Raw genomic sequence first — 14,354 nt, 5'->3', positions numbered from 1 at the left:
ATATTGTTCCCTCCCTTCTGTTCCTGCCCCCCCCAAAAGTAATAACAGCCACTGACTTAAGAAGCTACAATTAATGACACTAATTATTCAAGATCTCAATTTAATTATTAGTTATTAATGAGAAGTTAAATGATTTTAAAAAAAACAACAAACCACTGTGACCATTAGCCCAACCACTGGTGCATTTAACTAGTTCCTGTTTCCTGATGTCACACAAAAGTCCTAGATTTCAACAGTCGACACACAAAGCAGCATAACTGAAATCTTGTTGCACTCACTAGGTTTCCAAGTCTTGGGTTTTAATTGAATGTTTTATTGTTTTTTGTAACTGATTGGAACTAACCCTCTAATTTTGAACCACTACCGTTCTAACACCTAAAAGGGAAGGATCAACTGGGGTGTCTGAGCCAATTCAAATTTAACGGGAACAGTCCATGGAAAAGACAGAACCTGCTCTGGAGCAAGTCTGCTACTTTGTTCCCTCCTCTCATTCCTGTGCACTAACCCATGGCCCATTTTGTTCAGCATTAAGCAGTGTAGCGAAGGACTCTGTTTAGTGTGTATTTGTAGCTGTTCCTAATTCCCAATCATTCCATTGTTTGGACATGACCTATATATATGTATATATATCACGATACGATAAATGATGCAAAACGCTAACAGGAGTAATGTTCAAATGACTGTGATAGCTGAATTTCTGTCTTGCTTTTGGGAAAACTCCCACCAGACAAAAACATGCGGTGCAAACCTGTGAACACACGTTCAGAAATGGTATTTATATAGTGTTGAATTTACAGTTTGGCTTTCCATCTTGGGCAACTAGAGTGACTTTGGCTAAAGATCAGAGTAAGGCCTTGTGGCTTTCATCTTTCCTTAATATCTTCTATCCAAACTTAAAAATATAAATGAGGTTTTTTTGAACACCCAGATGTGCTAAATTTAAACCCCGATCTTGGGTAGGCTCACCTTGTTGGAATGCACTGTTTGGTAACCCTTAGTGTACATAAAGGAAATTGTTAAAATGACTTTCGAATATTACTCCAGATGCTGAAAATTAGAAGTCCCGATACCAGGCTGTGTTTTTCTGGTTCATGTTGTAGTACAATTAAGGAAGAAAAATGAAAAAAAAAAATGAATTAATGGGAGCCAGAATTATGCCATTTTTTTCCTTCTTTATCTTAATAATCATGGTATAAAACGCTTACTTTGTGCCAAGACCAGATAATCAGGTAATCATGTTGGAGCCTCTGCCTCTCATTGAGCTCACAGTGTATGTAGGAGAGAGAATGAGTATTTAATCCCCATTTTGCAGAAAAGGAAACTGAAGCACTTAGAAGTTAAGCAACTTGCCTGAGATCACACAGCAGGCAAGTGGCAGGGTTGGAATTAGAACCCAGGTCTTCTGACTCCCAGTCCTGTGCTCTTTCCACACGGCCACACTGCTTCCCTTTAAATAGAGAGTGATTACAGTAAGCTCACTAATTCGTGTTGAATCGTTCCGTCCCAAGCACGTAGTGCGGTGCTCTGCACACCTTACTCGATAAACACCATTGATTGACTGATTATCACTGGGACCCCACACCAACCGTAAAGGTTGAAATGTTTTGAGCATATGGTTCCCTTCTGTCACCGAGTGAAAGCGGATCGAATTTGAACACAAAAACCCAAGCCACCAAGTCCACAGAGCCCATCAATGACATCCCTATGCAGTGTGACTAGGTAAGCCCGTTTCGTTTGGTATGTAGAGTAAGTAAATTATTTATTCATATGAGTGTCTGCTCCCCCCTCTGGGCTCTAAACTCGTTATGGGAAAGGGACGTCTATGCTAATTCTGTTGTGCTATTCTCTTCCCAAGCGCTTAGTACAGGGCCCTGCACCATAGTAGGTGCTCAGTAAATACGATCGATTGATTAAAGCTGCTCGACCCCCATTGATCCTGGAAATTAACTGAAGGGAAATTGATAGGACCATGTTGGAACTCTGCAGGTTAGCCGCAGGGCTGTATCCCTGCCCCTGACCAATATTCGCTGAGGTTGCTGGGCGTTTGGCTCGGCCGATTAACTCCTGAAGGAGGTGCTGTTGGCTCACGGATGACCCGGAAAGGTCCTTTTTTTTTTGGCTTTCGTGTTGCTTCCCACTGATGATGGTGTGTGTGTGTGTTTTGACGAAGTGGAGAGGGGCGCCTTCAGTGAGAAATTCCTTTCGGTAAATCTGTCCAAAGAGAAGAAGGTGTTGCATCGAATAGCAGCCAGGAGACTTACCCCGATGAGGTTGGATCAAGGCCTTGGGTGGCAATCCTCCGCCCCGTCCCCGCCCCCTCCCCTTTATCCACTGCCCCCTTCCCCTCGGCTCTAACCCTGCCCTTAACCCTCCGTCCCATCCCCGCCCCTGCCGGGGCCTGGTGGCGCGGCGCTGGGGCTTGGCACGGGAGCGTTTCTCTCCCTTGGCATGGGACTGGTCGTGTCCAAACAAGCTGAGCCCCGGTGCCCCGCGGCCCAGCTGGCCCAGGGCCTGGGCCTCGGAAGCTGCAGAGAATCGCCCGGTGCTGGAGCCTTCCTCCTCGGTGCCCTCCTCTCCGGTGCCCTCCTCCTCGTGCCCCCACCCGCCTCCCTAGTGCCCGTGCCCTCCTCCCCAGTGCCCGAGGCATCCCCTCTCCGCCTCGGGGTCCTCTCCGGGAAAGTTTGGAGAGGACCATCGTGCGGCCGCCCTGGCATCGGCCCCCGACGCTGGCAGGGCGACCTTGGCAGGACAGGCCCGAGGGGGCCCCACCGGGCCAGGCCAGGGCACCCCAGTTTCTCCCGGGGATCCGTCTGTAAGGCGCCTTTTGTGGGGGTCCAGGGCCCACCCTAAATCTCCCACCAAACGGGGAGAGAAGGGGCTGGAGGTGAAGGGAGAGGAGGAGGGACGCCTGTGCCGAGACCCCGCTCCCCAAGACGTCCTCACGGAAGGGACGGAAGGGATGGACGGGATTTAGGAAGGGGGCAGAGGAAGGGGCTACTCCGCCCGTCGCCGCCTTCTCTGCTTAATTCTCCCCCTGTTCTAAGGTAAAGGGGCCGACCCTGATCCTGCCACCCTGGGGGTCTCCCGCCCGGGCAGGCGGCGGGGGGCGGCAGCTGATGCTCAGAGATGGTGTCCAGGAAATGACCGTTGGTTCTCCAAGCCGCTGGGAACACATCCACCCACCATCCATCCATCCATCTATCCATCCATCCATCTATCCATCCATCCTTCCATCTATCCATCCAACCTTCCTTCCATCCATCCATCCATCCATTCATCCATCCATCCATCCATCCATCCTTCCATCCATTCTTCCATCCCTTTATCCATCCTTCCATCCAGACAGACAGACCGACACCATCCCCCCCTGCTACTCCCTCCCGATTCTACGGGGAAGTAATTCCCCGGAGGCCGAAGCAGCCCGCCCCAGGAAAAATCACCGAATTCCCGCGCTGTCTCCGGGGAGGTTTAGTTGCGGGCACACAAGCGTCGGCAGGGATGCTTGCCCCTTTCACTGGTGCCCTGGCCTTGGGCGCTTCTTCCATCCTTTCGGCTGAGCGGGGGCGGGGGAGGAAGGGGGCTGCCCCTTATTTTCAGACCCAGGGCAAGGAGCGGGTAACCGTCATCCCTCCTGGAAGTCTGCAGCATCCGCAGGGTTGACTCCACAGGTGACGGGGGGCCCGCGGGTTTTTCTCTCCCCTTTCCCAGTTTTCCTTTCCATCATGGGAAGTCTGAACTGTCACAGACTCATCATGAAACACAACCGAAATGCCAGCCACCAGCGAGAAGAATAGGAAAAAAAAAAGGGGTGGGGGGTGGGGAGGGAAGACGGGGAAGGCACACCAAAACCACTTTGCATTTCTTATCCCATTATTACTGCCCAGAAACGTCAGCCCCGTGGAAAAGAAAAAAAAACAAAAGCAAGCCGTGCACGACGGGGGAATCGAAACGAAACGAGGAGGGACGGTAATTCTGAGTAAAATCAGACCCCTTCGGAGAGACGCTGAGGTTCCCGGCTCGGGGGTCAATTAATCCATTTCCCCCACTTCGGGATGCTCCTTCCGATCCAAATCCTGGCCCGGTTCCCGACGCCCCCAGAGATGGACACATACACGAAGCGAGAAATAACAGCTCTTCGCACATAGTAAGCGCTTAACAAATACCATCATCATCATCATCATTATTATTATTATTAAATGCTCCAGTGTAATATCCGCCACGTCCATGTTTTCTACAAACTCCGGCGCCTGCGAAGGGTGGGGGGTAAATAACGCTGAACGGTTAAAATTACGGAGAAGGGATAATAACTGATTACTGATTCGAAAGTAAATAAACAGGTGACTTTTTCAGATCAAATTCCTCCTTGGATCGTTACAATAAATATCCCTGAAGGAAGCTCTCTATTTATGTTGTCATTGATTAATTCTTCACTACCTCATTTGATTTCGATTTAGAACGATTTGATTCTAATTTAATTAGCATGTAATTTGGATGTACATAATTACTGTAATTATGACATTCAGGTAAGGCAGCTTTAGGCTGAAAGGCAATTTCAAATTTTCGAGCAACCTACTTTGTAACTGGGAAATGGACAAGGACTTTGCGCCCTGCTATCCAAGTAGTAATTAGCACATCTTGGAAACAGGCAGTGCGGTGGGGTTTGGATTAAAACGGCGAATACGCATCCCGCCGAATTACCCACGGCCGAGGTGGTTGCGGGCGGGCCTGGAAAGGTGCGGGACCCTCCTCCCGGCTGCGGTGAGTCCGGGGAGGTCCAGGTCCGGGCCCGGGCCCTGGGACCGTCCCTGCCGGGATGGAGCCAGGAGTCTGGGTCGCCGCCGCTCACTTGGGTGGGAGTGGGGGGCTGAGGTTGGGCCTTTTTGGGGGGTGCATTAGTCCCCCACGACGACAACTGGGAGGAAATAGGGGCTGCAGCTCCTTTTGAGGGGAGATGGAGAGCAAATCCAGTCGGAGCTAAGCCAGTTATCATTTTCTTCCCCCCTTTCTAATGTTCGGCGCTCCCTGATTTGCTTTTTGCAGCAAAACTGTGGAGGTGGAAGGCGTTGGGGTCTGTCTGGGCTTAGAAGGGCGAGTGTGGGCAACCGGTCTTCGAGTCCCTCGGCCTCCCCTCCCCTGCAGCCGTCCGGACCGCCTAGCTCTAAAAGGCCGCGAAGGACCGTAGACCTAAGGCGGCGAGGACCATCCCAGGGAAGGTCGCTGCGCGGTGACTTTATTCTCCTGGTGCAATGGGTCCAACTGGTCCCTCCACTAAAAGACCGGGTTCTTGCAGGGAGCCTGGAGGAGGGAGGGCCGCATGGTCCCTGGGGAAGAGGAGGGTGGCGGGTGGGGGGCCTCAGGATCCAGCTCGTATCGTGACAAGTCCGAGCTGCCTGCTTCCCTCCTAGGCCCGGGGGAGCGGCCGGCGGCTCCTGCAAAGGCCGGGATCAATCGCTGAGTATTTCCAATTTTATTTTGGACTGAGAACTGCACGGCTGAAGAAGGCCACCCTCCCGCGCTCCCATCCCCAGCCCGCACCCCCCTTTCCCGGGCAGCCCGGCCGTCCTCCCTCGTCCTCCCTCGTCCTCCGGGACGCCCTCTGCGAAACGCTGAGGGCGACTAGGCCGGCGGACGTCGGGGTCCCGGTGGCCAAAAGCCCCCATCCCGGGTCTCCCGGGCTTGGAGCTCCGGGTCTCCCGGGCTTGGAGCTCCGGGACGGCGGCCAGAGCAGCCCCGCCCTCCTCGGGGCGCTAGATGGCGCCGGAGAGCCACAATTCCAAACCCCTCAAAGGAATCAAGAGCGACTGTCAAACATAAAAGCAAATCAGAGTTTTCAGTTTTTTTTAATGTGTTAAGAATGTTATTCCTTAAGAAAATTTGTAGCTAAATTATTCTCACTTAAAATAAACACTTAGTATACCAATTACACAAATGGGCGGGATTTATGTGAGATTTAACTTCATCTGCATTTTTGTAGTAGAAGAGAGCCTTGGTGAATACAGATAATAGATGCAAATAAGATTAGAGTTAAAATAAATAAAGTTTTCATCTGAATAAAAGAAAGGCATTTTTACCCGAGTTATAACGATTTAACGAAATGTCCAGACACGCGCGCTCAGGTGCACCAATGTAAATCTCCTCCACGGAATATGTTCTTTGGAAAAGGAACTAGTGCTCGCTCTCTCTCTCTCTCCCGCCCCCCCCAGCCCCGACCCCCTCTCGCCACTGTTCAGGTAGGAGCCTCATCCACTCGGAGGGAAAAAAACAAACCTCAGCAGCAGCAGCAGCAGGAGGAAAGAGCTCCCGGTGGTTGAGATTGTTGGGGCGCTCGTTTGACCCTGACCTTTGACCCCAAGCCTCTGCAGAGAGCCTGTACGAGCCAGGGGCCTAGAGGGAAGACAGTTTGGCTCAACTCCCAAGGACCAGCCCCTCCAAATGGGGTCGGGGGGGGACTTGGGGAGTGCCCTCGCCATAAAGAGCATTTTCGAGAGACCAAGCCGTTCCGCTTCCCAGGTCGTTGGCCAGACCCGGGCAACCCCCGACCCTTCCGCATCCCCCCCTCCTCCCCTAATCAGGCCAGCGCTTCTTGGGGGGGACCCCCCTCCGAGGGGGGCGGGGTCTCCAGTCGCTTCCCTGGGGTGAAACGATACCATAATCGTTCCGCGAGCAAAATTAGGACCCTCTGAACGATTCCCCGCCCCCTCCCCCCAACACACACACAAACACACCCCGCAGCCCTCGTCCCCAAAGTGGCTCTCCCTGGCAGGGCACCCTCCCCCTCCCCCAACAAGCCCCGGGGTGGCCACCGGGGGAGGGGTTCGGTCGCCCCCTTCGGCTCCCTCTTCTTTTCAAGGTTTTGCGGCCGCTGTCTGATTTTCCTAGTTTAAAGGGCCGGGGTCGGCGGTGCGGGGCCGCCCGGGCCTCCCCGGGCAGTTTCCGGGGAGTCCTGCCGGTGATGGACGCGCTCTGACCTGCGGGGGCAAAGGCACAGCAAAGAGGTCCTTGATCGCTGAGCTGAGAAGTGTCTCCCGGGCCGGGCGGAGGCAGGACCTGGATGGCCAGGTCCTTTGATCTGCTTTGATTAGACATGGGAGACAAAGCTGGCTTCTGCTCGACGCCCGGGGAGCCCCACATTCCTTAGAAAACCCCAACCGGCGAGGAGGCCGCAGCCCCGCGCCTCCCGTCATCACCCCCAGGCTCCTTTCCTTTGCCCCCGGGTCATCCTCATCGTGTCCACCCCCATCCCACTCCCCAGATAAAACGCATCTCCCTTCCACCGGGCTCCTCCGGACCCCCCAACATCTTAAATCCCCGGGGGAAACTGTCGGAGGGAGCCCCGGGGAGAGAGAGGGGAGCGCGCCTTTAGGTGGTCACATCTCCCGGTGCCAAAGAAAATCGAGAAGCCAAAGATGTCGAGAAGGAAGGGAGGGGTGGGGAGGGGGTCCAACCGATCTTGTGCTGCAGGAAAACACACCGGGGGGAGGAGGGGAATCACCGAATTTGTCAGATTACGGAATGACATCGAAAGCTGCGTGGAAATCCCCCCCCCCCCAGCGATCCCACTTCTGGCAGGACCCCTTCAGGCCCCGCGTGTCTGATGACCTTCACGAGTAGGTATTTTTCTTTTAAAAAAAAAACTAGTTTTTCTACTTTTCTTTCATTTTCGGAGCCGAGGGAGGCAGGGGGGGCGAGGCCTGGAAAATGACTTTGTTCCTATACACGACAAAGGGTGGTATTTTAATTTGGGGTCTCGGCAAAAAAAAAAAAAATGTTGATTCAATCTTTTGTGGCCATCAGTTAAAAATTACATTTGGTTCTGTCTTAGCTTGTCTTTGCTATTGTGTAGGGGGGCTTTTAGAAAAATTCTCATTCTTTGAATAAGCACTTTATTTTCTAAATTACCATTTTTTTTTAGAATTGCGAAATTATCTCATTTACCAATTTTCTTTGCCTCCCTCTCTTCCCCCTTTTAAACTGTGGCTGTTAAGTTGGTGGTCAGAAGACAAAGGGAGTGAAAATAATTTTCATTTCAATAATTGCCTTCTGGTCAATTTAACTGTGCCTTATTTTGAAAGAGACTGTCTAAATGAGATTCCTGTCCCAAATGTGTTCCCAGGCCTTATCCCAGCCTTTAATTATTCCTGAGTTTTTTTTCTTCAGAATAAGACGCTGCACTGAGTAATCACAAAGAAGTCAGAGAGCATCCTTGAACCTTTTCAATAGCAGAGCCACTGATATTCAAATAACCTGCGAGGGCCATTTGACTGCGTGGGGACATAAGCATTTCCAATTCACTATTTGCATAGATCAACTGTCTTTGAAAAGGAAAGAGCAGTTGTCTTCCATAGCATTAAAAAGCCTAGTTATCAAATCAAGTGCTTAGTTTGGGGGGCTTTTAAAACGTTTACATTTTATCTCAGGTTGCCCTTTACCGTTTGACATGCAAATTTGGTGCAGTTAATTTAGACAATTAAAAGGATCTTCAAGGGAGCTTTGTCACGGAGAATATTCGGAGTTTTCCCCGCGGACCAGCTGAGATAAAGTTGGCCAGAACAAATGATGTCTAGGAGATTAATTAGATATTTGATAAGACATGAATCCCTAATAAGGGAATACAAGGCACAGGGGGCTGCTGTGTGCTCTAAGTCAAAATTAATAACATTTAACAAGATTTTCATTTAGGCATGAAATGTCTTTTCCGGAGTATTGACTCTAGCGATTTATTCCCCTGAGATCACCTCCTAGCCTAGGAAGCTTTGGGAGGCTAAAGACTTAAAAAAAAAAAAGAGGGGGGGTGGAGTGGAGGAGTGGAAGGAGGTTCATTTTATCGTTTGTTTAAAAAAAAAGGTAAAAAAAAAAACCCAACCCACCCCCAAACCCAACAAGCAAACAACAACAAAAAAAAACGCTTCGTGCGACTTGGATTCGCTTCCCCCAACACGACTGGGTTTGCACGTTTTGAAGTTGCCAGATCGCCACCTTTTTGACTAGCCTTCCCGAGTTGGAAAAATACCACTTGGGAGACGTTGCTTATTGGGTAATAAGACAAGATATTCATGGGTCCCAATTTAATTTGCACTGTGGAGATATTGACTAATTATTTTGGCTTCTCGGACATCTTCATGCACGATGGCTTTTCTGAACTCTACACGCCCTATTATTGCCTTACAACTAGCAGTGACGGGTTTTTTTTTTTTCCCCCAGTTCTTTTCTTTTTTAAAGTCGACCCACGTTAGGGTTTCTGAAGGAGGGTGGAGGGGAAGAGGAAAAATCCGTAAATGTATTGTTCAGAGTCCTTTAATAATACCAAAATGAAAATATTATGTCAAGATTTTCTTCATACAGATAAACGCATTTAATTTCTTTAAATGACCTTAACTTACGTGTGAGTGAAATGATAACTCAACAATGTAAATAGCTTTTACATATATACTGACTTCCACAAAGTGCATCAGAAATTAAAAAAAAAAAAACCCAAAACCTCCCTGAATTTCAGGAATTCACCGAAAAAAACCCTATCGGAATCAACATTTACAAGAAAGTAGAAGAGAACACAATCCTTTTTGAACCCTATTTATACAGCCGTTCGTGAAATACAGAGAAACTGTCTCTAGACTTCCAGTTTAAATTCTCACCTTAAGCCTCTTTTTGTTGGTTTGTGTGGTTTTTTTTGTTTTGACCCTTCCTTTTGGAAAGAACAAAAAAGTCTCATGGCAAATAGATCATCATCAAGCGGGCCTTGGGAGGATTTTATCTATCGTACGATCCGCACAGAGGGTGGGATTTTTCGTGTGTGTGTGTGTGTGTGTGTTTCCGAAAAGGTCCCATTTGGTCCCAAACGTTGTGACGACGAGCGTCTGCTGGAGAGGGAAGGGGGTTGGGGATGTGGGGTGGGGTTTTTTTCCCTCTTTTTCGAGGAGAGGGATTGAGGGGAAGCAGGAGGTGGAGGGAAACGGTGGAGGGAAAGGCTGTGCACCCGACAAGTTCGGGGGCGGGCTGTGCGTGCGGGGCAATGTGGGGTCGCCGTCGGGGCGTGTGTGTATGTGTGTGTGTGTGTGTGGCTGAGCGTTTAGGTGAGTGTGCGTGTCTTCAGTCCCCGGGCCGGGCTCTTTATTTAAGGGTCGGCGGCAGCCGGCTCTCAGGTCCCCCCGTGGTTGTCCCCTGCCTCCCTCTGTCCGTCTTGGGTCTCTGTCTGAGTCTCTCTGTGTCTGTGTCCGTCTCCGTGCCGCGCTCACCCCCTCTAGGACTCGTTGGGGCCCGAGGTGGAGTCGTTGCCGCCTCCCGCCGCCGCCCGGGCCGCGCTTACCCCGGAGTCGTGGAGGATGAGGTCGGGGGACTCGGAGCGGGGCGTCTCCAGGTTGCTGGCGTCCGTGTCGCTGTCGCTGCCCTTTTTGCCGCCGCCTCCTCCTCCTCCGCCGCCGCCGCCGCCGCCGCCGCCCCCGTTGTGCGTTTTGATGTGTTTGCTGAGATGGTCGCTGCGCATGAAGCGCTTGTTGCAGACGGGGCAGGCGAAGCGCTTCTCGCCGGTGTGAGTCCGCAGGTGCCGCTGCAGCTCGTCGGAGCGGGTGAAGCGCTTGCCGCAGAAGAGCCAGTTGCAGACGAAGGGGCGCTCGCCGGTGTGCCAGCGCAGGTGGGCCTTCAGGTGCGACGTCTTGCCGTAGACCTTGCCGCAGCCGGGGATGTGGCAGCTGTGCAGCCCCTTGCGCCGCAGGCTGGCCCCGGCGGGGCCCAGCCGCTCGGCCTCCTGGCAGTTGGGGCAGTCGCAGGTGGCGCGGCCCGAGTAGCGCCGGGCCGAGCGGGCCGAGCCGGCGGCGGCGGCGGCGGCGGCGGCGGCGCCGCTGAGCATGGCGCTGGCGGCCGCCACGGCCACGCTGGACTCCGAGTAGGCGGGCAGCACGGGCTTGAAGCCCTCCTGGCCCAGCAGGTGCGGGCCGGTGGACAGCAGGTGCGAGGCGGCGGCGGCGGCGGCCGGGGAGCCCAGGCCGGTGGAGCTGAAGGCCGAATGAGTCAGCGAGCCGAAATCGGGGCTGTAGGAGCCCAGCTGCGAGTGCAGCGGGGCCGGCGGCGCCGACGCGTGCAGCGACCCCTGCAGGCCGGCGCCGGCGCCGCCGCTGCCTCCGCCGCCGCCGCCGCCGCCGCCGCCGCCGCCGCCGCCGCCGCCGGCGCCCGGGTTCTGCACCTCCAGCCAGGAGCCCGCGTTGGCGTGCACGTCCCACCACGACGAGGCCGCCCCTCCGGCCGCCTCGCCCGCCGCCAGCGTGGAGTGGAAGCCGGTCTTGTACCACGACTCGTAGGGGTGCCGCGGGTACAGCCCGTCGGCCGCCGACGGGTGCACCTTGGCCAGGAAGGCCGACTGGCCGCCGGGCTCCTGCGGCGCCACGCCCGCCGCGTTGGAGAACAGGCCGCCGTAGTCGCCGCCGAAGGCCGACGAGGTGGGCGACGTGGAGGCCAGGCAGAAGGCGCTGCCGGCGGCCCCCGAGCCGCCCGCCAGCCCGCCCGCCCCGCGGCCCCCCGCCGCCGCCGCCGCCGCCGCCGCCGCCGCCGCGAAGCCCGACAGGCCCGAGCCCAGGTTGCAGCTCGACGTCGACCGCTTCCACGGGTGGAAGCCCCCCTTGCCGAAGGCGCTCGACTCCGGCAGCGTCGTCAGGGGGCTGGTGTTGCCGATCTTGTTGCAGGTGGCGGCCAGCATGGCCAGGGGGGTCGTTCCGAATCTGGGCTCCTCCTGGAGGGAGTGGGAAGGGAGACGGGGGGGACACACAAAAGGGCACCGGTGAGCAGCCTCGTCTCCCACGGCCTCACACACCCACACCCCCTTCCCGCCCCTGGCAATCATGGTGGGGTCGGGCCCGAAGCTTGGCTCTCCCGGCAGGGAGCGGAAAGGGACACGGCCCCGGGGACAGACGAAAGGGCGCCGGGGAGCGGCCTCGTCTCCCACAGACTCACACACCCACACCCCCTTCCCGCCCCTGATCATCACGTTAATGTTGGTGCCCAATCTTGGCTCTCCCTGGAGGGAGCGGAAAGGGAGACGGCCCCGGGGACACACAAAAGGGCACCGGGGAGCGGCCTCGTCTCCCACAGACTCACACACCCACACCCCCTTCCCGCCCCTGATCATCATGTTAATCTTGGTGCCCAATCTTGGCTCTCCCTGGAGGGACTGGAAAGGGAGACGGCCCCGGGGACACACAAAAGGGCACCGGGGAGCGGCCTCGTCTCCCGCAGACTCACACACCCACACCCCCTTCCCGCCCCTGACAATCATGTTAATCTTGGTGCCCAATCTTGGCTCTCCCTGGAGTGGAAAGGGAGACGGGGGGGACACACAAAAGGGCACCGGGGAGCAGCCTCGTCTCCCACAGACTCACACACCAACACCCCCTTCCCGCCCCTGATAATCATGTTGGTGTTTGTTCTGTCTAAACGGCCCTCTTCTAAGCGCTGGGGTACATAGAGGGTCATCAGGTGGTCTCCCAGTCTTCACCCCCATTTGACAGATGAGGGAACTGAGGCCCGGAGAAGAGAAGCGACTGGTCCCCGGTCACACTGCTGACAAACGCTGGGGGACATAAGGGGTCATCAGGTGGTCCCACGTGAGGCTATCGGGTCTTCACCCCCATTTGACAGATGAGGGAACTGAGGCCCAGAGAAGTGACTGGCCCCCAGTCGGGCAGCGGGCAAGTGGCAGGGTCGGGATTCGAATCCGTGACCTCTGACTGCCCAGCCCGGGCTCTTTCCACGGAGCCACGCTGCTTCTCGGGGCTTTATACAACCGGGGGGGGGGGGGGCGGAAGGGGGCAGACGGAGGAGCAAGGGGGATGGCTCGGGGAGGGCCTACAAGTTGCCCACCATTTGGACTACAAGAAGGGAAAAAATTTAAAAATGCAACCACGCACGCACCATCGCTCCCGACTAAGGGCCGGAGCGCGGCTCGCTCACCTTCAACCGGCTGTGTGCGGGGCCCTAACGCCTCTCGACTGTCTAACCCCAACCCCCTCCCACGCACACACCCCCCACCCCACCCCCCAAAAGGCTATTTGGGGTCGAAAGAGGAAGGCAGTAAATTGAGGTAGTAAACAGAGTGAGAGGGGAGGTAATAACGAGCCGCAAAAGGGACCAACAGGAACGTCTATCGCGGAAAGAGGCTTTTTCCTCAAGTGACTGGCTTGGAGCTCTTTCACTTTTCCAAATGCTGACATTTTTCCCCTTAAAAACAAAACAAAAGGGGGAAATCTCTCTCACCCACATGCGCGCACACACACGCGCGCATACACACACACACACACACCATCTCCCCCGAAGAAAAAGATTCTAAAAGCAATATTAATTCGAGGTGAAACGACTACGGCCAACGGTTCCAAAGTCACAGAGCCTGGGGCGGCCGCAGAAATGTAAACGTTTGGTTAGAAGACTGAAAGGGCTTCGCTCCCCGTGAGGCTGCTTTCTGGTGACCCCACTGCAGCTAATTGCAACATTTCCCAAAGCAAAAAGGGGGGGGGGGAGGCTTGAAAAAGAAACAAGGCAACCTTCCGGCTTTCCTTGCAAAACCAAATCCAAAAGGGATTTGCATACGAATCGTCGTGATGTCAAAGCATCCCCAGAGCTCCCGAAACTTGAACGGAATCTGCCCCCCCGAAATGGCTGCAGAGCGTTTAGGGGACGAGAAACGGCGATAGAGCAGCAACAGTTTCTCACGACGGCCGGTCCCCGAGCGGCCATCGCGAGGGAGAAAAAGAAATCAGGATAAAGCGCTGAGGAGGTGCCACTTACCCCCAGTATAGACGTAGCCATAGCCCGTCCCTTGGCGGAGTGGAAGGACCGGGTGCGGGGCTCTGCCTGGGGCGGCTGAGGGGGAGAGTTTCCTCAGATCCCGCCTTAGCTCTCCCCGCTTTGCTCCGCCTCGCACGAAGTAGAGACTCCCGGCTGCTGGGGGCTAAACTCAGCCTAAGTGTGGGGAGCGCCGGCTTTGAAGTACCGCTGGCTGCGACTCTCGTCCAATGAGGGCGCAGAATGAGCAGACGGGAGCTGCCCCGCAGCCAATCAGAAGCGCGGAGGCGCCCGAACCCGGGCTCGGGGCGCGTGCCACTCAAAGGCAGAAGCTGGAAAGGGGGGGGAAAGGCCTGGGAGGGTGGAGGATCAACTCGGGGCTGGGGACTAAAGAAATTAGCCCGCAATTACATTTGGGAAAAAAAAAACACACACACACACACACACAACCACCTAGGTTTTAAATCACGTTGGGACCCAGACCGACAAAATAACGATGCCGGCATTCATCAAGCGCTTAATAATAATAATAACGTCGGTATTTGTTAAGCGCTTACTCTGTGCAGACCACTGTTCTAAGCGCCGGGGGT

General features: G+C 54.6%; 1 protein-coding gene across 1 annotated transcript; it reads right to left on the bottom strand.

Moving 5' to 3' along the window:
- Positions 1-9,278: 9,278 nt before the first annotated feature.
- On the bottom strand, positions 9,279-13,918 carry SP9 (Sp9 transcription factor). Its single transcript, XM_029072280.2, has 2 exons — positions 13,768-13,918; positions 9,279-11,719 (listed from the first exon to the last, which is right to left on the bottom strand). Exons 1-2 carry the CDS (start codon positions 13,786-13,788, stop codon positions 10,238-10,240), a joined length of 1,503 nt encoding a protein of 500 aa, XP_028928113.1. The 5' UTR covers positions 13,789-13,918; the 3' UTR covers positions 9,279-10,237.
- Between the last annotated feature and the right edge of the window lie 436 nt (positions 13,919-14,354).

This window comes from Ornithorhynchus anatinus, chromosome 9, assembly GCF_004115215.2.
Source record: "Ornithorhynchus anatinus isolate Pmale09 chromosome 9, mOrnAna1.pri.v4, whole genome shotgun sequence".
NCBI lineage: Eukaryota > Metazoa > Chordata > Mammalia > Monotremata > Ornithorhynchidae > Ornithorhynchus > Ornithorhynchus anatinus.
This window is presented reverse-complemented; position numbering and strand designations above follow the sequence as displayed.